Source organism: Alternaria dauci, chromosome 5 (assembly GCF_042100115.1).
Source record: "Alternaria dauci strain A2016 chromosome 5, whole genome shotgun sequence".
NCBI classification, from domain to species: Eukaryota; Fungi; Ascomycota; class Dothideomycetes; order Pleosporales; family Pleosporaceae; genus Alternaria; species Alternaria dauci.
Window position 1 is genome coordinate 384021 of NC_091276.1, and position 23916 is coordinate 407936.

Sequence of the window (23916 nt, forward strand, 5' to 3'; positions counted from 1 at the left end):
GTCTAGAAACATATTATACCAACTCTGGTTACCATGAAACAAAGTACCGAGAACGGGCATATACAGCCACCACCACCACTACGGACCACTACCGACAAACACAGCATATCCGCATGTACAACTGCGCCTTGCTCCACTATCGAAGCGGTGTGGAGCGGTGTAGAGAACCTTCTCGTATCTCAGATAGACTTCTTGCACCTCCACCACCAGGAACGTTTGTAGCGTTCGGTACACTACGTAGATCCCAGGAAACCAACCCTACATGCCCCAACTAACTAACTAACCCACTAGACACCTTTTCTAGTTCACAAAATGCTTCTCGCCCTCCATGTATCGCGCGACAAGAACAAGACGGTTTAGGCGTTGTAGGCGGTGTGGAGCGGTGTAGATGGTGTAGGTAGTTTGGACCCTTTTTTGCCCAGCCCAGCCACTTGGAGAAGCTAGGTCGTGTTGGAACGGCTTTTGTACGTCCGGTGAAGATGGATAAGGCACTACACCTTTTTTCTCGCGATGCTGGGTGTGTGCCTTGCACGGCGTCTGCCACGCTTGCTTGCATGCTCGCTCGCTAAGAGTAGAGAGACTTTGTGGTACGGCCGGTATCGTATCGTACTTCTGCATGCAAGGAACATGTCCGTACCTAGTGACATCTGCGCCAAGTTGACCGTTACCTCGCCTCGACGTCAAATCCATGAGACAGACGTAGTGCGCTAGTTCATCGCGAAACAACTTCTCCCTGTGCGGCCACCACCGCCAACACAGATGTGAAAGTGTGCTCGAGGCCCTAAAAAACACGTTATCTGTTCATTATCAGTCAGCCCAACTCCACTTTCCCAACTAGGCACTCCGTGAACATCTAACCACGCGACACAAAAAAACGCGCCACGACGAAACACATTCTCAGCCTCACGCAATCAACTCGATACGTCAAACGTCACTAGCGCAAACCTGAATTTTCAGCCTCACATGCGGCTCTGTCTGTCCCAGGTCCTAGTTTACGCAGCCCGCTCTTCATTTGTCGCAGGGCGTGATTGTTTTAATATGCCCCAAGGACGGAACTAACGCACGAGGTCAGAGCGGGGTGATGTTCAAACCACACGAGGTTTTAAGGCACCCCGTTTCCTTGCTCGCAAATAAACGGGTTAACATGGAATAATCCTGATGCTGGGTTGTCTCAATCGTGTGTGTTTTCTTGCTGCCGTTGCGAGGGGAGACCTTACCGCGCGGGTGGGTTAAGGTTACGCTGGGTAATGACTTATTCGCACGGTGTTGTATGTGATGTGTGTGGGTGCCGCGCCGGCCAGAATAACGTAAAGCATCGGCGTGCAATGCCGCGCCGGTTGGTCGGTCGGTCACAATTCCACACTTAACTCCTGTGTACGTAAGCAGAGTCGGAAAGAAGACACAGTAGTTGCAACGCTGCACACACGACTCGTGCCGTCCCTCCACCCTAGTTCGCGTGCGTGCGTGCCAGCGCAAAGCAAGAAAGAGAAAAAAAGAGCGACAAGACATTGGCTGCCTGATTGATTAGTCGTGTTTTTGCGGTTCAGCGGAGTTTCCTCGGTGGTGCTGGTGCTGGTGCTGGTCTGGGTTGGCGCTGGTGCGAACAGGGCGTGAACTATCCGATCGGCAGCACTAATCTCGTTTGTGTCTCGTTCTTTTTTCCGCTTGCGGAGTGTCAAGTGTGCCTGGTCTGCGACGCTATGTCTCAAACCTTCAATCGCCCGATTGCGGTACACCGGTATGCATTTCACTTTTTGGTAATTTGGGACATGCGGGCAAAGCGCGGTACGGTACGAGACTACACATGGGGAAAGCCGTTGGGCATGTACTATGTATGTGCGCGTCGGATGCAGAAGTTTCTGGCTCGGGTACTGAACCAGAAGCTATGATACATTCCCGGTATATGCATACATACTTTTTGCTTGTTGGAATAGATGGGCGAGTGTTTGCACATCATTTGCATTGGCACTGGTCTGCTTCTTTTGGACGCAGGAGTAGGCGTGTGTGGCTTGGACATGAGCTGATTCCGTCCAATATTTTACTTTTCCAAAAACCCACGCGAACAGACGATACGTGGCTTGACGCATTGTCTGAATTCAGCTGCTCGCCGGATCATGACATGGGGGGACTTCTCATCTGTGCTTTGGCAGGCAGATTGGGCGTTCGTGACGCTGACGAGAATGACGGTATGACCACATGGCAACACAAAGAGCCAGGCATCTCGAGCGAACGGGGGGAACTCCGATCGGCCAAATGTTCATCTGTCCGAAATTAGATGCACGGCGGCGGGTGGGAGCGGCCTGTGTGTGCGAAAGAACATTCTTGAGACGTTCTTTTCCCACCCCCTTCCCAGCCCGCGCGGCTAGCTTGCTTCAAGTGTTGCAGCCCCCCCATGTTGCATGACCATCAATCGAGGAGCCACGGCCGCCGCCAAACGCGTGGGCAGCAAGAAGTCAAGGAACGCCATGGTGCCATTCTCGCGCCTCTCTAGTCCATGGAACAGGCCTGATGCAACAAGTGGAGTGTGCGTGGCCCACACACATGTCACGGAACGGGGTTTTTTCTTTCTCGAATTGCGATGCTCGCCCTTGTCCCGTGTTTTGGCCCAAGGCAGCGATCCCGGGCGTTCAGAAAACAGCATGCATGGTGGATGTAATCATACGATAACAAACGTAGAACCATCAGGTCATATTACTCGTACCATGACAAGCTGTCAACAAGGTTGGCGCGGGTAGGGTTGACGGGAGGCAGTACCTAGTCTGCACTGAAGGTAAAAAAAAAAAAAGGAGGGGTGGCTGGGTGGTCATAATGATGGTGGTGGTGGTCAAAGGCCCTGGGAGTGGATCTGTGTGTCAAGTGAAGGGGTGTCGTCATGTGCAATATGCATCCGTTCCAATGTGTGTGGTGTGTGTGTTAGCCCATGATTCGCGTTTGGCGAACAGGTGGGAGATTTGGGATTGGGCGATTTTCCCCTTGTCCGCTTCGGGAAGGCTTCTCGAAGGGAGGAGATCGCCGGCGGAGGAGTGACAATACTGTTCATGCATAATCTCTTGTTCTCTTTGTTGCGTTCGCTCTTTATGCCGCACATACATGACTTGCGCCGAGGGGCGGCTCGGCCATTTGACAATAGTTCACACATGCGTTCCGATCATGCGAACACCTATTGCGTTACACGGCCGGCCCCCGGAAAAAGTAACGTAAGAGCCGTCGGTCACATGGTCGCCGACTCTTGGGTGGTTTCCACTTTGCAATTGCCGTTCCGTTCGTGTCATGTTGCGTTGCATGTTCAGTTCGTCTCCAGCTGCCAGGATGCGCTGCATTGATTGCGTCCGGCATTTGCGCGGCGCTGTCTTGCTGCCGACGAATGTCATGCAGATAGATGAATCAATGTGCCTAAACGCAGTGTCATGACATATCCTGGTGTGGGTGTGCGGCATGCCCACCTGCCGTTCGTTGGCGCAAGGGGAATTGTCATGGGCGCAGAGTTTGGGTTAGTCTGGATCGACCTTCTAGAAGAATTATGGAAGGTTACTGCGAGGCCGCACTGGGCAGGCTGGGTGAAGAGAAAGGCCGGGCGCCCTGCCTTGGGCGGGTTGGCCTAGGCTGTTTCAAAGCGGTTCGTGAGGGCCGCGGGACGTGCACATGCCACATGACATGGTCCATCTCAGCCTTGTGCTCCGAGAGGGGCGGGAGCGGAGAGAGAGAGAGCGCGCGCGCCCACACACGCAGCAAAGTTTGAGCTTAATGCCTAAAAAGTCACAGGCCGATTAAGTTTCTTGGAAATGCAGAGTAAGCGCGCGAAGATGGGTTGGCAATGGCGGCAATCATGGCATTTGACTGTGCTACTAATCGATAAGCCCTACGGCGCCCCACGCACCCACGCCGCCCAATCACTGCCCTCTGTTGCTTTTTGCGGGGCTGAACACCCTCATCTCTGCACAACAGAACCGATGACACGACACTCAGCAGCCCAAGAAAAAAGCCCCTAAAATAGTTTGCAGGCTACTCAACGCACACCATATGCAAGGACAGCGAACCGTTCCAAGAACAAGTTCATGCACGCAGCAGCACACTCATTGCCCTTTGTCACGCCCAATTGGCACACGGCGCACAAGTGAGGCTACGAGGCTTAGCCTAGTTCGCGTTTGAACTACGCAGCAGTCCTGATGAACAACGCAGACCCTACACACCCTCTTTTCCACACACATTGCGCCCACACACACCACCCTCGAGGCGAAAGAAAAATTTCCGATTGCAGACAGAGCTAAGCTTCGCGAACACAACCCTGAAAGCGGTGACAGCGCAGCGCTCCGCGCACCATGAGTCGGCCACGTAGGTACCTGTTTGACCGACCTTTTGATGAAACATGACAAACTGTGGCCCACGGGTGCTACGTCATCACATGATGATCCGGGGTAGACAAACGTTGTTTTCCGGGCGGTGGGAATACAGCTGTTCACCGCCACGCCACTCGCACACACACATACCCAACCGTTTACAGGGTGATGCTGGAAGGGTAGGTAGGTAGCTTGTAAAGTTTTGGATACTGCGAAACCAAGGTAATGAGAGAGGCGAATCTTGTCTTTCTTCCCCCCGCCGGAGATGAACGGAACGGTTTGGTGGGATGTTGTGTATTATTTCACTGCGAGGACGTGTGTTGGCCATGGCCAGCCATGCTGGCTTGCAGGGCCCAGGTGGCACAAGTTTGCAGCGATGCCGAAGAAAAAAAAAGTCTTTCTGAACTGATGGTTGGGTTCATTATACTCGAGACCATGAATCTAGCTAGTTGGTCCCGTCACGTAAACGTTTAATGAGAACTCGAGAGAAAATATCGGTGTAAAAAATGGTATCCTCGCCACGCTATGCCCGCCGAGTTGCTTGTTGTTGAGATGAGTAGATGAGAAAATGCCCAAACGCTATGTTGATAAAATGCACAATCGTGAACCAACCATCCACACCAAAAACAGTGGCTTGTGACAAGAACGGCTGAAAGAACAAAACAATGACAATGCGAGTCTAGACAGAGAAACCAAACCAAACAAACGCTATGATGTTCTGCCATGCGGAAAGAAGGAACGCAAAACCAAGAAAAAAAAAAAGACCCATGAATGCTTGCCGAAGAGATGATATCAATGCGAGAAATGGTAACAACCCAACCAACCCACGCTAAATGCCACAGAGTCGTGCGGATGTGTGTCCCCTCCCCCTTTGTTGTTCATCTTCATCCGTGCTCTCTCTCCCGCAAAATCTAAGCGTTCGTGGTATACCCAGACTCCTAAACTCTCTCTCCCTCTTTGTGCGCCGAAACCCAGGGTATACCCACGCTTTCATTACGGTTCCTGCCCGAATGTTGTTATGTATATGCATCGCATCCCTAAACAAATGTCTATAACCTCCATCTACTAAACAAAAGTAATGAAAATCGTTGCGTGTTGAAAATCAATGCGACGGGCGTAAAATCTTTTATGCAATTGCCGATGCCGGTCGCTCGTAAGGCGTGGACGGTTGGGGTGGGGAGGGCACAGTGGCTGATCGCTCGGTTTCCTCTTGCTCGCGCTTCATGCTCTTGATGCTTCCTGTTGCGCTCCGTTGTGACATCCGGTCAGGACTCCGCACGCCCTGACTCCGTGCCTCGTGTTCCAGTCGTGATGGGCCTGCTGCAGCTGCCTCTTCTTCCCGCCTCCGCTGGTGGTAGGCCTCAATGTAGCTGGGCCCTTCCAACTCTCGCTTGATGATCGACTGCATGCCTGGTACAGGTGCCGTCCTGGCCCCGCTGATCAGGTCCTCCTCTGACTGTGGCTGGATCTGGGGAAGAGGCTGGCCTAGCTGAGGGGGAACACTCGACCGAGACCGAGGGTCTGCGCGTCTGCGACTGAAGGAGCTGTTCCTCCTCCTCCGTCCGCCTGCACTCGAGCCACTGTCGGTCCGCTGGTGGCCGTAGTGCATCGGTGGTCCTTGAGGCATTGGCGGAGGCACCTGGTGCAGCTGCGGCGGCATCGGCGGCGGTTGCGGCATCAACTGAGGAGCGTTGGCAGGTGTGAAGCCATGCGGGGCGGAAGCAGGTACAACGGGCACTTGCGATGGCGAGCTCATGCCTGTACCGGTTGCAGATGGGTGGAGCTGAAACACCGGCGCGTTCGCACGCGCGCTCATCTCCTGCTCTCCCAGCTGCCAGTGCATCGACTCGGCGGACCGCCAGGGAATGCCCATCTCTGTAGCGACCTTTTGCCACATTTGGTCCTTGAATCTAACACAAGAGTCAGTATTGGTTTTTGGGCAGGTGTTGCGCAGAAACGCGTCGCATGCGAGTGCGAGCATGTGTTGGGGTGCATCTGAAACCAAAGATGTGGGCTCAAAACGAAGGAATGGATGACCAAAATGAAGCAGTCTGGGCTTCCCGAGTTGTCGAGTGGTACATACCGAGCGTAGAGTCTTGCAAGTTTGTTTTTCTTCTCTTCGTCCCAAATGGCCCGCTTCTCGAGGTAGTTCTGATACCGTAGTCGGCAGGAGATGGAGCTTCTTCCCGGTAGTCGTTTCGCAATGTCGTCCCACTTCATTCCTTGACCCCGCAGCTCAATCGTCAGGTTGTCCTCCTCTGGCGTCCATTTCGACTGTTTCTTGGCTGGGCTTTCGTCGGGTAGCGGAGTCTGAGAAGCTTGTCTTTTTAGTGTTGAAGGGGGAGAGTGGTTAGTATTCTGTGCGTGTCGAGGCGGTGAAGGTCCATGCGGGCCGGAGTAGAGAGGGCGGAAATGTGGGAGCGGGGCAGGTTCAGCATGTCGGTGAAGCTCTGAGATGGCAGGTAGAACAGGTCCTCCTAGCATTGGCCCGGGTACTTGGGGTGCTGATGTCGGTGCCTGGGTGTAAGCAGACATTGGTGCATAGTGCGGGGGTCCTGGGTATGTAGGTGGTCCAGAAGCGTAGGCAGGCGACGCTCTTTGCGAGGGGGACTGTGTGTATGCTGAAGGCGCAGTTGTGTATCCTCTGGTCGCTCCTGTAGAGTGAGATGCATTTGATATGGAGCTCTTCTTGCTCGCAGGTGACTCTGAGCCCCGAGCACGAGGCTCGAGGAGGAGGTTGATATCCAGGATGAAGGTGGAAGGGACTAGCTTATTGCCAGCCCATGTATTGATGAAAAGTTCCCGAGTAACCAGAGTCCTCCGAAAGCTGAACTTGTTGAAGTTGGGTCAGATGAGTCAGTAGTGGGCGACGTGGGGATAGGCGGCTGTAAAGTAACAAGTCGAGCAGATAGATGGCTATCTGCAGGTTAAACGTCTACCGGTCAGGTTGGGCGTTATGTCGTAAGGTTGATGTCCAAGGTAGCCTGGTAGATGATGACAGGTACCAGAGTAAACGGTACGGTGATCAGCCCGGGCGTGGCGTTGGGCAGAGGCAAGGCAGAAAGTGGTGGTGCGTCGAGGTACCGTGGCTGTTGATGCGCAGATGAAGTTGGTAAACAACAACAAGGGGGCGGTGCGTGAATATGGGTAGCTGTGTAGGAGGTGGGAACAGGAGAGGACAGCGGTAGGATGATGAGGTTAGGATAGACTAAATGTGCCGACGATGACCCAAGTAGCCAGTTGGGAAGTACTTTGGATGATTGACGCTGTAAGTAGTCGATCGACTCGAGCTATTTGGGTTATGGGCCGGGGCTTTTGGAGCAGGGGGTGAAACAGGCCAACCACTCGGTCTGATGAATGACGGGCGTGCTTAGCCACTGACTTTTCAGGTCGAGAAGGTAAGAAGAGTAGCGTAGGGGAGCAGTGGATACGGTCTGGTAGGAGCAAAGTAGGGTCTGAGAGGGACGTGGAACATGGATGGGTGAATAGAGAGAGTTAGCGTGCGACGGTAATACTAATACCAGGCATCCCTTGAAGCCCTGCTGGCGCCGCCTCATGGTCCGCGGTAGGGATCCGGGGGCTTGGGATCAGGATGTACCCTTTGCGTTTCTGACTTGACACCACTACTTTCGCGCTTAACGCTTTCTCGACTCGTGCTGGCGGCGCGCCACATTAACGACCCACAGATCACAGCAGTACCACGGCTGGTCCGATCTAAGGAAGCATGTCTGCCGGAGATTTTAGCGAGACCAAAAAGAAAAGGACAGGCCAAATTGCAAGGCGTTAGCTTGACACAAAAAGCACCACACCCGTTCTTGCGTGGTGAGGGTACCGCGATGACGTGTCTTGCACTTGAGTAGTAGGTAGTAGTAGCAGTAGTAGCAGTAGTAGTAGTAGTTTGAGTATGTATGAGTCTTAGCAACCTGCTCACCCTCGCAGAACGTGGGAGAAGACTCCGACGCATTGCGTTGATATTGGCTTTGCCGGCGTCGTGTGCTGGGCCTCATTTGCTGCCCTCGTTTCCGTCAGGCCTCAATGCGCCGCCCAAAGACGGGGCTGCGCGGCTTTTGCAGGCAGGGCCGCCGCGTTCACGATCGTCGACAGGAAAGCGGCTGGAGCGTGTTTCTGTCACTTTGAGGCAGCGAATCAAGGATAGAATTAAGCGGTGAACAGTCTCAGGGATTCGCTGAGGGTTCGGAAGAGCACAAGCGCGATGATGTGGAAGATCTGCAGCATGCTCGCCCTGCTCCGGCTATTTTGACGCCAGCAGCGTCGCTACCGAAGCCTTGCGAACGGCTGACTGACTTCATTAAGGCGGTGCGCAGGTGGTGATGTGTTCACGCCAACGTCTTGACAACGTCGAGCACATGCTCCACAAGTGCAATTCCTGCGTTCATGGCTCCGGTCAAGTCGAGTACCCCACTGTGGGCGGCGATCTAAGCAAGAGAGTCGACGCATGCCCAAGAGGAGCGGTGAACTGCCGGCGGCCGTGGGCGTGACGTTCTAGCTTTGCCGCCTAACTGTTCGTAGTGTCCAAGGCGGACCATTACACGATGCTGGCTCGCTGGTGTTTATGCGACTGATGATGATGGGGGGGGCGCTCCGTGGTAGCGTCGGCCTCATCCGCAACGAGACGTATTTTTGTGCGCCCTCGCCCACGTGAGACGCGGCGCTGTAGCGCAGTGCGGCGGTGCTGCTGCGTATGCTGCTACTGCTACTACTACTGCTGCTGCTGCTGTGTTGTCTCGTGTTGGAGAGCCACGTTGTTGAAGCTACGAGGAGGCGCCGCAGTGCCATGTCACGTTGCTGCGGGCGTCGCGTTGTGCGCCATGGGCGGCAGCACGCTCGCGGGTGCCGGATTGCATCACGGGACTGGGATTCACGATGATGCGCATTAGGCGGTGAGAAGAGGCCGAACTGGACGGATGTTTTGGATAAGGTTGGATATAGCAGGGCCCTTGGGCCAGTGGGAGCCGAGATGCAGGTGCATTAGCCATGAACCATCCCCGTGCGTTGTCCAGCGCTAGGGCACAAGGCCTTTTGTCGGCGGCGCATGGCGTGGTTGAGTGATTGAAGGATTAAAGGACTCCCCACAGACGTCTTCGCAATCCGCCTACGCCGATGACATGCGAACTGGACTTTCCACCATCCTGGTACATGTGCCCTGCCGCTGTGGTTGGACGACGGCGGCTGCTGCTGCTGCTGCTTGCAGGTGCCACAGCCTGCGACGTCTCTGCGCCTACACAAATCTGCAAAGGCGCAGCACTCTATATTTAAAGACGATGTGCATTGCATATACAAGAGCGGTGAAGGCTGGCGACTGTTGGAGGAAAATTCAGACTGGAGCAAATGTCCATGTCTTGTTGACGCTGGTGTGCAGTGCAAGCGCCGCGAACAGTGCCCGGAAACATGTCATTAATCATCACCCTGTCTTGGCTGAAGATCGGATGGTTTCGCATCGTTCGGACAGAGCACGTCGACGCGCATGTCACTGGCAGGCCTCACCTCGACGGAGATCATGCTGCGTCAACCGCCCACGCGTGAACGATGCCAGCGCACGGCGTGGGGTCTTGTATCTCGACTTTGCACGCAACTGCGTGATGTAAGTGAGCGCGTGGGGTCGGCGTGGGTGGTGGGCGTTCACTGCGTTCAGGACGAGTTCTGAGACATTCACTGTGGTTGAAAACCATGGCCTTGGCATCGCTTAGGCTACTCGATACAGCCATGCTCCAGTCCTTTTCCTCGGCCCTACACCACTCGTAACCCTATCCCGCATACAGGACGGGTCACCTGTCCAACGGTACACCAGCAACACCAACAACATCGCAGACGACATTAATTCTCCTACATTACCCCTCTAGCCTCGCAGACTACCTCGGCTCGTCGACATGTCACTCCAGAGCGCGGCAGACGTGCCGCTCCTCATCACCTCTCCGAACTCATCCTCGGAGCGCCGTGTGTCCCCGTCGTGGTCACTTGCTCAACTCAAGGCCCGTCTCGAGCCCATCACCGGTGTTCCCGCCAGCAGTCAACAGCTGTCGCTGCGCGTTGGCTCTCAAAATGCCGTCGCTCTCATCGCTCCGGATGAGGAACAGACGCGTCTTGCTGCCTTCCCGCTGCAGCCGTATGCGGAGATAACCGTAAGTGCCTTTCCTGCTTTCTCATTGCACCGTTGCCGCAGCCCTGTCCTGGGCCACTCTACTCTGCGGCCCTCTCGCGAGCTGCCACATCTCTCCCACCCCGGCTCGCCCCTCTACTTCCTTGTATCTGTCTCGTCTACGCCCAAGCTTAGCAGTTTCATGCGTCATGCCTCCCATGTTCCCCATTCGTTGTCAAGGCCGACGTTGAGGCTGTGGACGTCAGTCAGCCCATGCCTGCAGCGCTACATGCCCCGCAATGCCCCTCCTCGATTCTCCAACCCAGTTATGTCAGCCTTGGCAGAGCGATCCGCGCGGAAGCCCTCCTTCATTTCACCTGCAATTACCACATCATCACGAAGCGCTGGGCTCCCTTTGGCACTCGGCATCGAGTACCGGTCATTTAAACTTTGAGCATGCTGAACAACCTTTCTCTGCTGCTTGCCATTTCCTTCTCGGCCCTTCGGCCTTACTCGACGCCTGTCTTTGCCTCATGATTCATCCCCATCCATGTACCGGCGACCAGCTAGAGCAATCTCAACTGGCGTCTCCGAGCAAATGAATCCTCCCAGACAGGCTTCCGTGCTGACCAGGCAAATCTAGGTCGTTGACACACGTCCTCCTGCTGCACGAACTGACTTTACCGATCTGTCGTCCGTTGAAAAGTATGAAATGCCTGTTGCAGAGTACGAGAATCGGACCGATAGTGTTCTTGCATGGAAGAAGGCGCAGAAACTGGGTCGTTTTGACCCAGATGCTCCCAGTATTGAGCAGCAGAAGATCCGCGCTTCAGAGCGGGAAGTAGAAGAAAGAGGTAAGCCACATGATTTCCCGCTTGTCCCACCTCACCGTTGAGCCGTACGCTGTGGCAATGGAGATTCTGGAGCCCGCAGAACAGCCTTGTCACGATCCATGCTGTTCAAATGTACAAACCGGAGATGCTTCAAATACTTCCCAAAACGGATGGCTGCAGACACCCAACGCCACTCAACACTCGCCTCACCAGAGCAGGATCCCTCGTGTCTCAGCCTGTCATGATCATGTCCAACGAGGAAATGTGCGCGAAGGCAACCAATCTCCCGTACAAAACTGTCGTCTTACTACGCCTATCCTATATGATTGCCTCTTTCAAGCACGCCCTGCGTCTAGTCCTTGGCCTAGGCCTCCGTAGCCGACGTCACAGCGTTTGAAGATGGATCCATCCAGGACATGTACAAGATGAGCTGTACCACTTGGTAATCGCTTACTACCACGGCTGGTCGTGTCCAACGCTGTTGTCGCCCCACTAGTTACCCGTTCTGGCAGGGACCAGGCCGCGGGAAAGGAAGTCGCCGAAACTCAAAATTCCAAAAGTGATCGCCGGTCCCTTTGCCATCAGCCTCATTCTCCGGCTTCATTCGTCAGCAGTCCGCCGACAATTCATTTCACCACCAAATACACTTTGACACTACGAAGACATATCTTGTTTAGATGTCGAGATCGTGTCTCGCCTCTCCTAGGCTCCCGAGATCGCCAATGGTGTTTTAGACGCGGGCCGCACCATGCAAGATGCGATGGCTCTAAACTATAGTCATTGCTCCGCATAACACCACTCGCCGCTTCGCATATTATCATACTCATGGTTTACCTATACGAGATTTGTTGATGCGACGCGACGATCCGACGCCGATTCCATGTTCTCGCCTGAGGGACGCCTGAGGATGACATTGGGCACATCTGCATTCGTTTCAAGCCTCAGGCCGCTTCCCCGCTTGAGCCTCTGCTGCGCTGCCGCCACAGCTCAGCGAGCAGGGCGCTTGGTGGGATTGAGCGAGACGTGATCGGTGTGCGCACCTGTGTTGTCCCGGCATACGCGATCCTAGTAATCAACATGCCGCCGCCGGGAGCCGGGACGTTTTGTCGACTCGCGGCTCCATGCCGCTCTGGACTTTGCTGTTTCCCTCTCTCACCTTGTCTCGCTTTGATGACGCCGAAGGATCGATAACCAGCCACGGGATGAACAGCGATTATCAGTGTGGCTCCGCCAAACCGAACACAGCACCTTCTGCGCGCCCCCCTCGTACGATGCTCTAACCTGATGCAAACATGACCTTCTCTTCTCCCAAAGCATCTTCATCCTTCCTGCCACTCGCCAACTACGTCCCTCCTATATATTTTCAGCCTCTGAAGCGAGACCCCGACTAATCATTTCCAAATCCAAACAGGTCTCTCTCTCAACCGCCGCGTCCGCCTGCTACCCGCATCTGACGCTCGTCGCGGCACGATATCCTACATTGGCCTTGTGCCTGAGATTCCGGGCATTGGCGTGTGGATCGGTGTCACGCTGGACGAGCCGACGGGCAAGAACGATGGCAGTGTCAAGGGTAAGCGGTATTTTGAGTGTGGCGCCAATTGCGGTGTGTTTGTGAGGCCGGAGCGGTGTGAGGCTGGGGATTTTCCGGCGCTCAATGAGTTTGGGGATGATGAGGATTTGGAGGAGTTGTAAGGAGGTGGGTGTCTGTGTATGTGGGGTCGAGTGGGCTTGTTGTGGGGGGGGGGGAGGGGGGGGGGAGCAGATGGGTATGGTGAGGTGTGATAGTGGAGTCAGAAATTAGAGAAACTCGGTGTTTATTATTGCATTACTTTCATCTGGATATGCGTCGCATGGGAGACACACACACACACACACACACACACACACACAGTTATGATGCCCGAGTAGAAAGCGAGATCATACAAAAATGAATCGAAACCATTGTACCACATGATTTTCACCCATCTCGGTAATATCCATTACAAGGAGACTCGTCATCATCACCACCTACTTGCCAACAGCAACGTGTCGCAGCTACAAAACGACCCCAAAAAAAGCCAGCTGGTCAGCACATTGTAAGAAGAACGAGAGATAAACCCCTACCCCTACCTACCTAACTTACTCCTCTCTCTCCCTATCTCTTCTTCTTCTTCTTCTTTGCTTCGCAATATACGCCGAATGTATACCCAGACCCAAGTAGGACGAACAAGAAAGCAGAATAAAACAAGAGAAAAGAGAGCAACAGGCAGTAAGAAATCCAAAAGAAGAAATCCTTCTCTACAGCTTCACCGTCATTACTCTCTTTTCTTGGGGGTGACATGGACACTTTTCTTCTACCTATACCTAAAACTGCTCCTTGTGTCAAATCCTCTTTCTTGTACTTTCGATTCCATCATCTCCTTCACCTATTTACATCCACACTGTACTCTATATCCAACAAACATCATATCCTCAATCATACACTCTCACTCACAAAGAAATAAAATACACTTGAACATTCACAGACTAACGTATCCCCACTCATTCCATCCCATCTCATCCCATCATCATCCATATCCATATCCATACCCAACCAAACAAACACCGAGATCCCCATCACCACATCACCCCCCTCACAACCCACTACTACCCACAAGTCACTTCTCCAAATACCCATTGCCCCCCAACCACTCCCGCACAACCCCCGCATCCCTCCCCTTCCAGCTCGCAAAACTACGAATCGTATCATCCACAACCTCCAACCCCTTATTAAACCCCCTCGTATCCTTGCCCTTAAAGAACTCCACAATCTCATCCGCAACCTCCACATCCGTTAACTTATTCAATCCAAACCTCAAAAACCTCTCCAGCACAACCGGGTTTCCCGAAAGTGCCGGGTAAACCTTCGAGTCCCACTCATCTCTCACATACTTCCACACCTCGTTTCTAACCTTTGAATTATTCGCCAGCGCAATAACAGAAGAGTGTTTATCCTGCATGGCCACCTTGTCCGAAAAGACAAAGTCCATGACTTGCTTCGCCAACTCAGGCGTTTGCACACGGCCCAACGACCCCAAGCAAATCTCCTTGCCATCAATAGACGTCGTATTCAAATATTCATTCATGACCGCCTTGAGCGCCGGCTCCCCACGATTCTTAATCGCAGTCGCAAAGACAGCTCTACGGAGCGAGGGGTGAATCGCCTTGGTATCGCCTTTCTCAACATACGCGTCGAAGCGCTTCAATGCTTCGTCGACGGTGGCCTGGTGACCGACGATACCAGCAGACAGGAGCAGACTAGCGCGCAGCTGGCCAACGAGGTAGCTCTCGCCGTCGCGGAATTCCCAGCCGACCTTCTCGACAGCCGGTGTGATGAGCTTGAGGTGGTATTTCCTCAGCCCCTCGCTAATCTCCTCGTTGCCGGAGAAGACACTGCGGACGTTGCCGATGTTGGTGAGGATCTGAGACCTAAGAGTAAGAGTACAGAGTCAGCATGTATTCCACATATAGTCCGTACAAGGACATCAACTCACCAGACCAAGTAATCAGATTCGTCCTGGAAGCGCTCCGCCAGCGCGAGCAAGCCGGCCGTAGATCCATAGCCCGCGACCGCATTCGCATACGCATCGCCCACGAGACCAATCTTGTCCTGTACGGTGAGCTGATCGCGGTCCTCGCCGAGCTTCTTAAGGCGGTCAGCGGGGTAGTTTGTGCGATAGAAGCCAGTAAGGTCCTTGTTCAGCAGGTAAAAGCCCTCCTTGACATCACGAATCGTATCCTCCTTCTGCGTCAGAGCAGTCGTCTTGTGCACCTCGGCGGTAGACGCAGACTCGCCCGTGTGCAGACCCAACGGGATCCACCACGTCGTTTCGTCCTCCTCGGGCTTGACGTTGCCAGCCAGCAAGAAGCGTTGCTGGCGCAGGCCAATCTGACCGGGCTCTTCGGCAACGGTGACGACCGGGAAGCCGATTCTGCGGACCCACAGGTCCATGAAGGTGTTTACGTTCTGGCCAGACGCCTTGCTCAAGGCAGACCACAGGTCGTTGGTCGTGGCGTTGGAGTACTGGTGAGCCTTGAGGTAGTCGGCTACACCCTGGAGGAAGACCTTCTCGCCGAGATGAGCGCTCAGCATGCGGATGACGGAGGAGCCCTTGAGGTAGGAGATGTGGTCAAAGATCTGGTCGACCTCGAGGCCGTCGTATACGGGTACTTCAATAGGATGCGAGGTTCGGAGCGCGTCGAGGGCAAAGGCTTGTTGCACGGAATCAGTCTAGAAGACGGGTCAGCGGGCTGTTAGAGCAGATACCTCGAGATTTATGACGCACAACAAACTGTCCCCACACGTTCCATTCTGGGTAGAGGTGATCAATGGCAAGCCATCCAACCCATGTTGCGAAACCCTCGTTCAGCCAGAGCTCACTCCACCAATCCATGGTAACGAGGTTACCAAACCACTGATGGGCAAGCTCGTGAGCGACAACGTAAGCAACCCTGTTGCGGTAGCTATCGGCAGAGGTGGCAGGGTCGAAGAGCACGGCAGTAGTCCTGTAGGTAATGAGACCCCAGTTCTCCATGGCTCCGTGCGAAAATTCGTGCACAGCCAGCAAATCCACCTTGGGCAGCGGGTAGTCGATCTGGAAGACCTCGGAAAAGTAATCCACAATCTTGTGGCAGTTGTCCAGCGCAAAACGTCCCTGCTCCTTCAGGCCACGGGTAGTGTAGACGCGGACGGGAATGTTCTTGCCATTGTACTTGCGCTCGGTGTGCGCCTCGACGTACTCAAAGTCGCCAATCGCCCACGCCAGGAGGTACGTCGACATGATGGGCGACCGCTCAAACACGACTGTGTGGAAACCGTCCCGCTTGCTAGGCTTGATCTCCTTCTCCGGCATGTTGCTGAGCGCGACCTGGTCCTTGGGCACTTCGAGCTCGACGTCAAAGGTCGCTTTCAGGTTTGGCTCGTCGAAGCAGGGGAAAGCGCGGCGGGCGTCACAGGCCTCGAATTGGGTGCTGAACATGTAGTGGAACTCGTCGTCCTTGGCCACGGAAGCGGGCACGTCGCCCTTGGGCTTGTACTTGGAGCGGTAGAAGCCGGCCATGATGTTGTTGACGAAGCCCGAGAAGCTGATGGAGAGCTGGGCCTCGCCCGTGTAGGTGACGCTGTCGCCAAAGTCGAGCGTGACTTGCTGTCTCTTCTCGTCGTAGGAAATGTCCTTTGCGGAGAATGTCTTGTCGCCGGCCTTGAGCTCAGCGGTGTGGAGCTTGAGCTGGTGCGCGTTGAGGACGAGCGTGCTGAAGCCATCCTTCTTTGTGATGTTGGTCGTAATGTCGACGGTGCCCTTGTAGCCAAAGCTGCCACCGAATTCAATGTCGTGGAGGGAGAGGGCGTAGTGCGAGGGTTTGGCCCTGGATGGTATCGTCAGCTATCCGCCTGTAGTAGTAGAGATGGCAAGACTGACCACGCGGGGAGCACATCGCGGTCCGAGGCCATGTTGACGAAGCTGCTGGTGACTTCGCTCTGACAAAACCTCTTTTGTATGCCAAAGGTGTTTGTGGCAGCGACCGCAAACTTTGGTCTGAGGCGTAATTGCGTGCGTGGGGCAGATTCAGCCTCTCTAGGTGTAGAGGAGAAGCTTCTAGTGCGGAAGAGGTGGGCCGAGGAGATGTCCAAGTGGGGGAGAGGTGAAGGGGCAGAAAGCAGACGCGTCGGGATGCTCGTCGTCACTCTGCTGCGAGTCAATTGTCGAGAGCAGAGTCTCGCGGAGGCGGATAGAGCAGCCAGGGTGAAGGGGCAGAGAGGGGAAGGGGAAGCTATGCAATCAATTGGTACTGGGCGAGACGGTGCGTCTGCATGTGTGTAGACGTGGAGGGGAAGGTGCGCGTGCGGCACGCCAAATGCCCCACCCACGTCGCCATCCCTGCGTCTACGGCCTAGCGCGGGGTCTTTTCCATGTCTCTATACTGCTTTGAGATGTCATGATGCTTGGGATTCAGAGTCATGTGACGTCTCTCGCGTATGCACTGCTGAGGAGCAGTCGTCCCCAGACAGCCGCATCCCATGGACGCCATGCACATGCTCCAGTCCACGCCCGCGATGCACACATCCCAGCCCATCACGACACCAAAGAGTCATATCCTCCTCCCTCTGCCATCCCTCTCCGCCTAGATCCGGATCAACACATCCAAACACTGCACCCTCCACTCCTTCTTCCCCAACAACCCCTTGACCCACTCATAACTCTGTCCCTCGCTCCCACCCGCCTGTCCCAGCCCACCAACCCTCCCCTTGACCCCCTCCACCGCCGCCTTCACCCCAGCCTTGGCCGTCGCATTCACCGCCTGCGCCAGCACGCTAGCGCTCTCCGCCACGGTCCCGTTCAGCGCCAGCTCCGCGCTATCCGACAGCGGCGCATCAAACCACGGCGTGTGAAAGTCGAAGAGGGCGACGACGAGGATGAAGAGGAGGAGGCTGCAGTACACGCACGGCCGGTTCAGTAGGTATGTGGCCGAGATGAAGAGGACGAGGTAGACGGGCGAGGCGTGTGTTCGTAGTCTGTGTGTGTTCTGTTAGAATGCGATGCGCCGGGAGCGGCGAGGTACTTGCAAGAAGAAGAGAACTGGAATCCAGCTCCGTAGGCAGAACATGGCGTGTTGTTCCCTCTGCCCCCAGTCGTTGCGCCGGTCGTGTGAGCAGCGCGCACTTGTCGGCGATAACAACAAGTCGAGGGTGATTCTGCGTGAACGGCTTCAGAGGTGCTGACGAATGCGACAATTTTAAAAAAGACTAGGTCGGTCAAGGTAAAGCAGCGAACGGATGAAGAAGGAACAAATGCGTGTGTATGGGCTTGGGATAAGGAAAAGGTCGGAGGGTGTTGCTGACTGCGGCTGCGGCTGCGAAGCGTAGTCCGGAGTTACTGGCGGCGGCCGCCCGATACTTTAGCGCCTTTTCCATTGGCCGCGCCCTTCCTTCACCCGCCCACAGGGCTGAGCGTCAAGCAACCTGCACGCCACAGCCCGTCGCGCATCCCATGCATGCAGTCTGCTTTTCACGTGTCTCAGCCGCATCGCATCCTTCACTCAATGCAGCAACATATTCATTTCTTACAAGGTATCTCCTACATGCTCGTCACCCGTCGCGTTACGTCTAGCTTGCCCAGCCAGTCGATTGTCCTGTTTTCCTTTCCTAAAATGCCCCCAGATGCCAAAACGCCCTCTTAACAGATATGCCGATACACGGAGCAATGGGGCCGAACTCGGCCACCAACAGCAGAAAGAGAGCAGCGTCCCTGCGCGCGCGGGGGTCTATACAGGCAGGTTGAACTTCTTGCCTTGGATGACCCTAGATTATGTTAGCAAGCCGACCAATACCTCCGTACACTCCTGAAAACTCACTTTGTGTAGTAAATGTAGAAAAAGTCAGAGTATAGAATCGTCTGGATGATGCCCGCAATCACCGCAATGGGATCGTAGAACCGGGGCACCTCGCGAAAGTAGCGGTAGATCCAGTTGGGAATGTACAGAGCCCGGTAGGCGCCCAGCGCAAATAGGTAGTGCGTCGTAATCGTCTCCGCCTCGCCCGTCCGCTGCAGCATGAAGAGCTGCGGCAGAATGGCAACCGACTCGAGCCAGATGGAAAAGGCCCAGAGTATCTCGGTAAAGGTGTATTTGTAAGGGAACAGTATCGCCAGCACCGCGCTCGCGCCCAGCAGGTATTGCACCTTGAACGTGTCGAGATTCGGGTCGTGAGTCGGCTTGTAGTCGTTGAGCATGAGGTAGACGGTGTAGGCCGAAGTGCTGATGAAGATGATTTTGAAGACCGTGTTATAGAGCGACTTGGGTTCGTAAAAGGTCCAGAGCAGGTCGACATAGCGCGTGAGATAGACGACCAGGTAGAGGAATTGCGATTTGAACGAGATGCCAGATGCGCTCTGCGAACACGTCAATTGATGCGGCGCATTGCTTGTGCACGAGAGATGAACATACGCTAGACTTCTTCATCTTGTGCAGCAGAATCAGGATGGACAGCAGGTGGGATAAATCCCCTAGACCGTGTTAGCATTCCCATCAATACACAACAAAGCACTCTGTTGAACAACACCCCAGAAGAGCTTTTGCTACCGCGCAACTTACCCAACAGTCGGAAGAGATTCATCATCGCGGGCTATGCGTCGCTGGTCGCAGCGGAGATTCACGGGCAGCGGGTTGGACGACTCGAGGCGTGGTGGAAGGGCGTGGGTTTGGTGTGCCTGAGCATAAAAAGACACGTTCCGACTGCTGCATCACCGTAGGGATGGGAGCTGTGCATCCTTGCGTGCCAAGACACGCCCCCTGTCGCCTCACGTCATTCCGATCGCCGCTACCCCCCGTAGTCCATCCGCAGGCGTTCGCCGTTGCTCATCCACGCGACGTTCCTTGTACGGTTGATGATATTACGATGGCCTATCTGCTTGGTTGGAAAGACATTCTCAGGCCAATCCGCGATGGATACCGCCATCTGTTCCCTACGCCCGACACGGGGCCAACGCCGGAAGAGCGACGCAGACAGCGCGAGGTAGATCGTCTAAGGGGCTTCGCTTACTTCGATACATTCGACCAGCTCGAGGCGTGGAAGGAGAGCGATTCTGATCCGCTCCAGCGGGCCAACACGCCGCTGCTGCGAGCGACCGATGGCACTGAGACGCGCAGAGTCAAAGGCCCTGTTCTGCTAATCCATGACTACTCTGGCAATTACCATGACTACGAAAGCGTCAGCGCTATTGGTGTAGACGGAGAGTTTTATTCGTGTGAATATCTTCAGTTTGTTGATACGTTTATTTACTTCTCGCATAAGCTGGCGTGCGTCCCGCCGCCTACGTGGGTCAATTTGCTTCACAGGAATGGCGTCGAGGCACTAGGGACGCTGTTGATCGAGCCGCAGACTGAGGGCTCGGAACGTCTACTGCAGCATACGGTTGACGAGTCTGGAAACATGCACTTCCCCATGGCGAACAAACTAGCTAGCATCGCGGCACACTTTGGCTTCGACGGCTGGCTCGTCAACATCGAGAAGCCGTTTCCAAGCGAAGTGTGGAACGCAAAGCTTCTGGAAGCTTTCCTGCTCCAGTTGAAAGCCAACCTAGGAGTCGGCCTGGTCGCCGGCAGACGGCTCATATGGTAACATCCTCTCACTCACTACCGCCATGACTAACGCGTGACTCGACTTAGGTACGACGCCCTCACTACCTCCAACAAAATCTCCTACCAGAACCAAGTCAACGCCGCCAACATGGACTTTGCCCTGGCATGCAGCAACATACTCACAAACTACTGCTGGAAAGAAATCGACGTCTCCGAATCAGTAAAGTGGTGCACGTACAGTAGATTCCTGCCCAAGGGAAACATCTACTTCGGCGTGGATGTCTGGGCACAAAACAAGTCTGACTTTAGACATCCACGCGTTACATGGCCAGAGGTTCGAGGCGGCGGTACCAATACCGGGATGGCTGTGGCGAAGATGGCCGACTACGGCTTGCCAGTAGGTATTTTTGCGCCTGCGTGGTCGTTTGAGCATTTCCAGGGTCATGGACGCTGCGTTGAACGTGCTATCTGGGAAGGCGAGTCGCTGCCAGAGGATCTCAAGTGTAGTTGCGGAGACTGCGAGTTTTGGCACCCACCAAATAAAGAGTGGCCGGTTCTGCGTACGGCAAAGGAACGCGTGGCGGGCTCGGAGCACGTTTTCTATACGGATTTTAGTCGTGCTTTTGCAACGCATGGAGAGGAGGCGAGAGACGTGTTTGATGGCCACGATATGCACGCACAGCTAGGCCAGCAATCCATACTGCCCCGTCCAGCCATGCTCGCACCCGACCCAGGAGCCGTCAGACTCTCACACCGCATCGAGAATGAAGGAAATCGCCACATCCTAGTCATCACCGCCCAACTGAACCGCACAGCTAATTCAGAAACGATAGAAGAACACCTCCCTCTCTACAAACTCGACATGCCCGCAGACGGCTCCCTCCATCTCTCTGCCGTACCAAGTCCCGCATCTCCATCCTACACAACGCCGCAAACAAAAAACGCGGCCATAAGCTTCTATTTCAAAACCACACATGGGACCCATTACCTCCCCTGTCCTCTACCCAGCGACCCACAACAATTAACCGAACGCGTACCCAACGCCCGTATCCGCGAACTAGGCGTTTACCTAAAAGGGCCCTGGAGCGCCCCGGTCGGCGAAACTGTACGAGTACTGGGCATCAGAGAGATATGCATAACGCCGCGCTTCACACTGCATTGTCCACCTGTGTTTGAGATTGTGGATCTCGAGCTTGTACAGCGTGGGCACGGGCAAGGACAAAGCGGGGAAGGACATACAGTTCGGTTAACGTGGAAGGTTGGAGGGACGTCTGGGAGCGAGTGGGTCGATAAAGGTACGTTTACGACTCATTAGCGCATTTTTGTTATGAGATACGGACTGACACTGTTTCTTCTTCGATGCAGGTATGGTGCTTAGTCGTGTCACGGGGCCCATGGCGTGGTTTGTGGTTCGAGTGGACGGGGTGCTGGTGGGGAGGGTGTATGCGTTGGAGTGTGTTTTGGACGAGAAGGTTGTGGAAGGACGGGCTGGGCAGGATATTGTGGTTGAGGTCACAGGGGTTGGGTTTGATGGGCACGAGCTTGCGGAGAAGAAGGATGTGCTGCGGTTGTGATCGTGCTAGAGCATCACGGTCAATACATGTCGATCATTGACTATCTATACATGTGTCCACAATCCTCTTCCTCTACGCGTCGCGTCGGTTTGGTGGTTGGGGGACTAGCGTGTCAACGACGTCATCAATACTACCCGTCCTTACATCCTTTCGGTCCGCTTTCCTTTGCAGCATATTGCGCGCGTAGAATGAGAGGGCTTATTTGTCGATTGGCGCAAGTGGCAAGCGTCGCACCACGAAGTTTGTATTCGCCACGGCCATTGCCACGAATTGGGACGTTGTTACTTGCTCGGCAGCTCCACGCATCTACCACCATGTCAAGTCCGGCGAAACGCAAAGCAGAGAAAGACATATCGCCGCTGAAAGCGAAGAAGAGAAGTACGGAGACAAAAACAAAGACGGTAGTTCCTGCGTACCATCTCACGCCATCAAGACAGGATGAGTCTGGGGAGATTGTATGGCCCGCGAGAAAGGAGCAGATTGAACGCGCGCGAGAAATTATCAGAGAATGGTAGGTCCATCTACATCCTGTAGCTAGATATCCGTGCTAAGCCATCATAGTGCCGCAGCCCAGAAACAGACCGTCATCCTCCCGGACAAGGATGCAGACGGACTCTCATCTGGCGCCATACTTCACCATACTCTCACAGCGCTAGGTCTACCCGCTAACCTCATATCCGTATATTTCCCACCAAAAGGCTCAAACGTCCACGATGAAAGTACAAAGCAAGCCTTGACCGACCTCTCTCCATCCTACATCTTCATCCTCGACCAAGGCAGCAGAAAAACGCCACCAGTCATCGACCTATCACATACATGCCTCGTCATTGACCACCATTTCGCTGACGAAGGCGGCTTCCCACAAGGCAGCGAGTACGTGACTGCTCACGATTGCCCGCCTGTCGCAACTAGCGCGCTGTTAACGTACACAATCTGTGTACCACTCCATCCCGACCTCATCGAAAAAGTATCTTGGCTATGCGCCCTAGGAACGCACGGCGACCTCGGCACCAGCATAAAATGGGAACCGCCCTTTCCAGATCTATCCACTACATTCAAATCGCATCCCAAGAAATATATCAATGAGGCTGTGGCCCTGGTAAACGCACCACGCAGATCTGCGGCGTACAACGTGCACGATGCCTGGGACGCAGTCCTGGCCGCCACAACGCCCGCAGATATCGCCAAGGACGAAACGCTGCATAAAGCTTCGGCAGAGGTACGCCGTGAGACGGAGCGGTGTACACATGCGGCTCCACGGTTCTCGGCTGATGCGACGATTGCTGTGCTTACGATTTCCTCGGCCGCGCAGATCCATCCTGTTATCGCGACGCGATGGTCTGGCACGCTCAAGTCGAATAAACTCGAGATTGTCATGTGCGCGAATGAAGGCTATCTTCCCGGTAAAGTGCATTTTTCGTGTCGTGTGGCCAAGTGCGCGCGGGCGAGGGAGGATAAAGTCGACATCATCAAGAAGCTAGAGGGTATCGTTGCGGGTGATGAGGAGCTGAGGAGGAGGTTGGGTGAGAGTTTTGCGAGGGGGCATAAAGAGGCTAGTGGGGGGATTGTGGGGAAGGGGGAGTGGGAGGAGTTTAGGAAGGTGATGGGGGTTGGGGAGGTGGTGAAGAAGAAGGCCGATGCCAAGAAGGACAGGGAGAAACCGGCGCAGAAGAATACGTTGGTGAATTATTTTGCGAAGAAGGAAAAGGTAGGGGTAGAGGGTGTGTAGTAGACGTTGGGTTACGTTGTGGTGCCAGACGCTTCTCTCATTTTTTTTTGGCAGAAGCAGCATATTGATAACGCTTTTTGGCCTTTGCTTCCGATCTAAACGAAATCCATTACAGACTCTACGGCTGGGCAATTCTGACCGTTTAGATGGTTTGCAACGAGAGCCTGCCGAGCTGCGTCTGGAGTACCCGTTTCCAGCGGAAGACGCATTACGAAAACCCGGTAGACTCTGCGACGCATGTTCCCGCCAA

The 23916-nt window shown here is 54.6% G+C and overlaps 7 protein-coding genes across 7 annotated transcripts; 3 read left to right on the top strand and 4 right to left on the bottom strand.

Moving 5' to 3' along the window:
• Positions 1-4182: 4182 nt before the first annotated feature.
• ACET3X_005671 (uncharacterized protein) lies at positions 4183-7821 on the bottom strand. Its single transcript, XM_069452226.1, has 2 exons — positions 6421-7821; positions 4183-6247 (listed from the first exon to the last, which is right to left on the bottom strand). The coding sequence occupies exons 1-2, from the start codon at positions 6870-6872 to the stop codon at positions 5464-5466; spliced, it is 1236 nt and encodes a 411-aa protein (XP_069306031.1). The 5' UTR covers positions 6873-7821; the 3' UTR covers positions 4183-5463.
• Positions 7822-10113: 2292 nt separating this feature from the next.
• On the top strand, positions 10114-13206 carry ACET3X_005672 (uncharacterized protein). Its single transcript, XM_069452237.1, has 3 exons — positions 10114-10477; positions 11078-11288; positions 12679-13206. The coding sequence occupies exons 1-3, from the start codon at positions 10226-10228 to the stop codon at positions 12957-12959; spliced, it is 744 nt and encodes a 247-aa protein (XP_069306032.1). The 5' UTR covers positions 10114-10225; the 3' UTR covers positions 12960-13206.
• A 697-nt stretch (positions 13207-13903) lies between these two features.
• On the bottom strand, positions 13904-16737 carry ACET3X_005673 (uncharacterized protein; the record flags this gene model as incomplete). The annotated part of the gene is made up of 4 exons (XM_069452247.1): positions 13904-14714; positions 14780-15516; positions 15572-16652; positions 16706-16737. The coding sequence occupies 4 exons, from the start codon at positions 16735-16737 to the stop codon at positions 13904-13906; spliced, it is 2661 nt and encodes an 886-aa protein (XP_069306033.1).
• Positions 16738-17408: 671 nt separating this feature from the next.
• Positions 17409-17891, bottom strand: ACET3X_005674 (uncharacterized protein; the record flags this gene model as incomplete). Its single annotated transcript, XM_069452258.1, has 2 exons — positions 17409-17799; positions 17851-17891. The coding sequence occupies 2 exons, from the start codon at positions 17889-17891 to the stop codon at positions 17409-17411; spliced, it is 432 nt and encodes a 143-aa protein (XP_069306034.1).
• A 641-nt stretch (positions 17892-18532) lies between these two features.
• Positions 18533-19497, bottom strand: ACET3X_005675 (uncharacterized protein). Its single transcript, XM_069452269.1, has 4 exons — positions 19377-19497; positions 19230-19288; positions 18639-19174; positions 18533-18585 (listed from the first exon to the last, which is right to left on the bottom strand). Exons 1-4 carry the CDS (start codon positions 19399-19401, stop codon positions 18549-18551), a joined length of 657 nt encoding a protein of 218 aa, XP_069306035.1. The 5' UTR covers positions 19402-19497; the 3' UTR covers positions 18533-18548.
• Positions 19498-19680: 183 nt separating this feature from the next.
• On the top strand, positions 19681-21937 carry ACET3X_005676 (uncharacterized protein; the record flags this gene model as incomplete). Its single annotated transcript, XM_069452280.1, has 3 exons — positions 19681-20399; positions 20451-21658; positions 21729-21937. The coding sequence occupies 3 exons, from the start codon at positions 19681-19683 to the stop codon at positions 21935-21937; spliced, it is 2136 nt and encodes a 711-aa protein (XP_069306036.1).
• A 314-nt stretch (positions 21938-22251) lies between these two features.
• Positions 22252-23666, top strand: ACET3X_005677 (uncharacterized protein; the record flags this gene model as incomplete). Its single annotated transcript, XM_069452291.1, has 2 exons — positions 22252-22448; positions 22499-23666. 2 exons carry the CDS (start codon positions 22252-22254, stop codon positions 23664-23666), a joined length of 1365 nt encoding a protein of 454 aa, XP_069306037.1.
• Between the last annotated feature and the right edge of the window lie 250 nt (positions 23667-23916).

What these genes read in the sequence shown, in the direction of transcription:
- ACET3X_005671 (XM_069452226.1), bottom strand. Translation starts at nt 6,872, where the DNA reads ATGTCTGCTTACACCCAGGCACCGACATCAGCACCCCAAGTACCCGGG. An exon ending in CTTGCAAGACTCTACGCTCG is followed by an intron (nt 6,248 to 6,420) that starts GTATGTACCACT and finishes CTCTTGTGTTAG; the next exon opens with ATTCAAGGACCAAATGTGGC.
- ACET3X_005672 (XM_069452237.1), top strand. Translation starts at nt 10,226, where the DNA reads ATGTCACTCCAGAGCGCGGCAGACGTGCCGCTCCTCATCACCTCTCCG. An exon ending in AGCCGTATGCGGAGATAACC is followed by an intron (nt 10,478 to 11,077) that starts GTAAGTGCCTTT and finishes AGGCAAATCTAG; the next exon opens with GTCGTTGACACACGTCCTCC. An exon ending in GCGGGAAGTAGAAGAAAGAG is followed by an intron (nt 11,289 to 12,678) that starts GTAAGCCACATG and finishes AAATCCAAACAG; the next exon opens with GTCTCTCTCTCAACCGCCGC.
- ACET3X_005675 (XM_069452269.1), bottom strand. Translation starts at nt 19,401, where the DNA reads ATGATGAATCTCTTCCGACTGTTGG. An exon ending in ACAAGATGAAGAAGTCTAGC is followed by an intron (nt 19,175 to 19,229) that starts GTATGTTCATCT and finishes ACGTGTTCGCAG; the next exon opens with AGCGCATCTGGCATCTCGTT. An exon ending in TTCTACATTTACTACACAAA is followed by an intron (nt 18,586 to 18,638) that starts GTGAGTTTTCAG and finishes AACATAATCTAG; the next exon opens with GGTCATCCAAGGCAAGAAGT.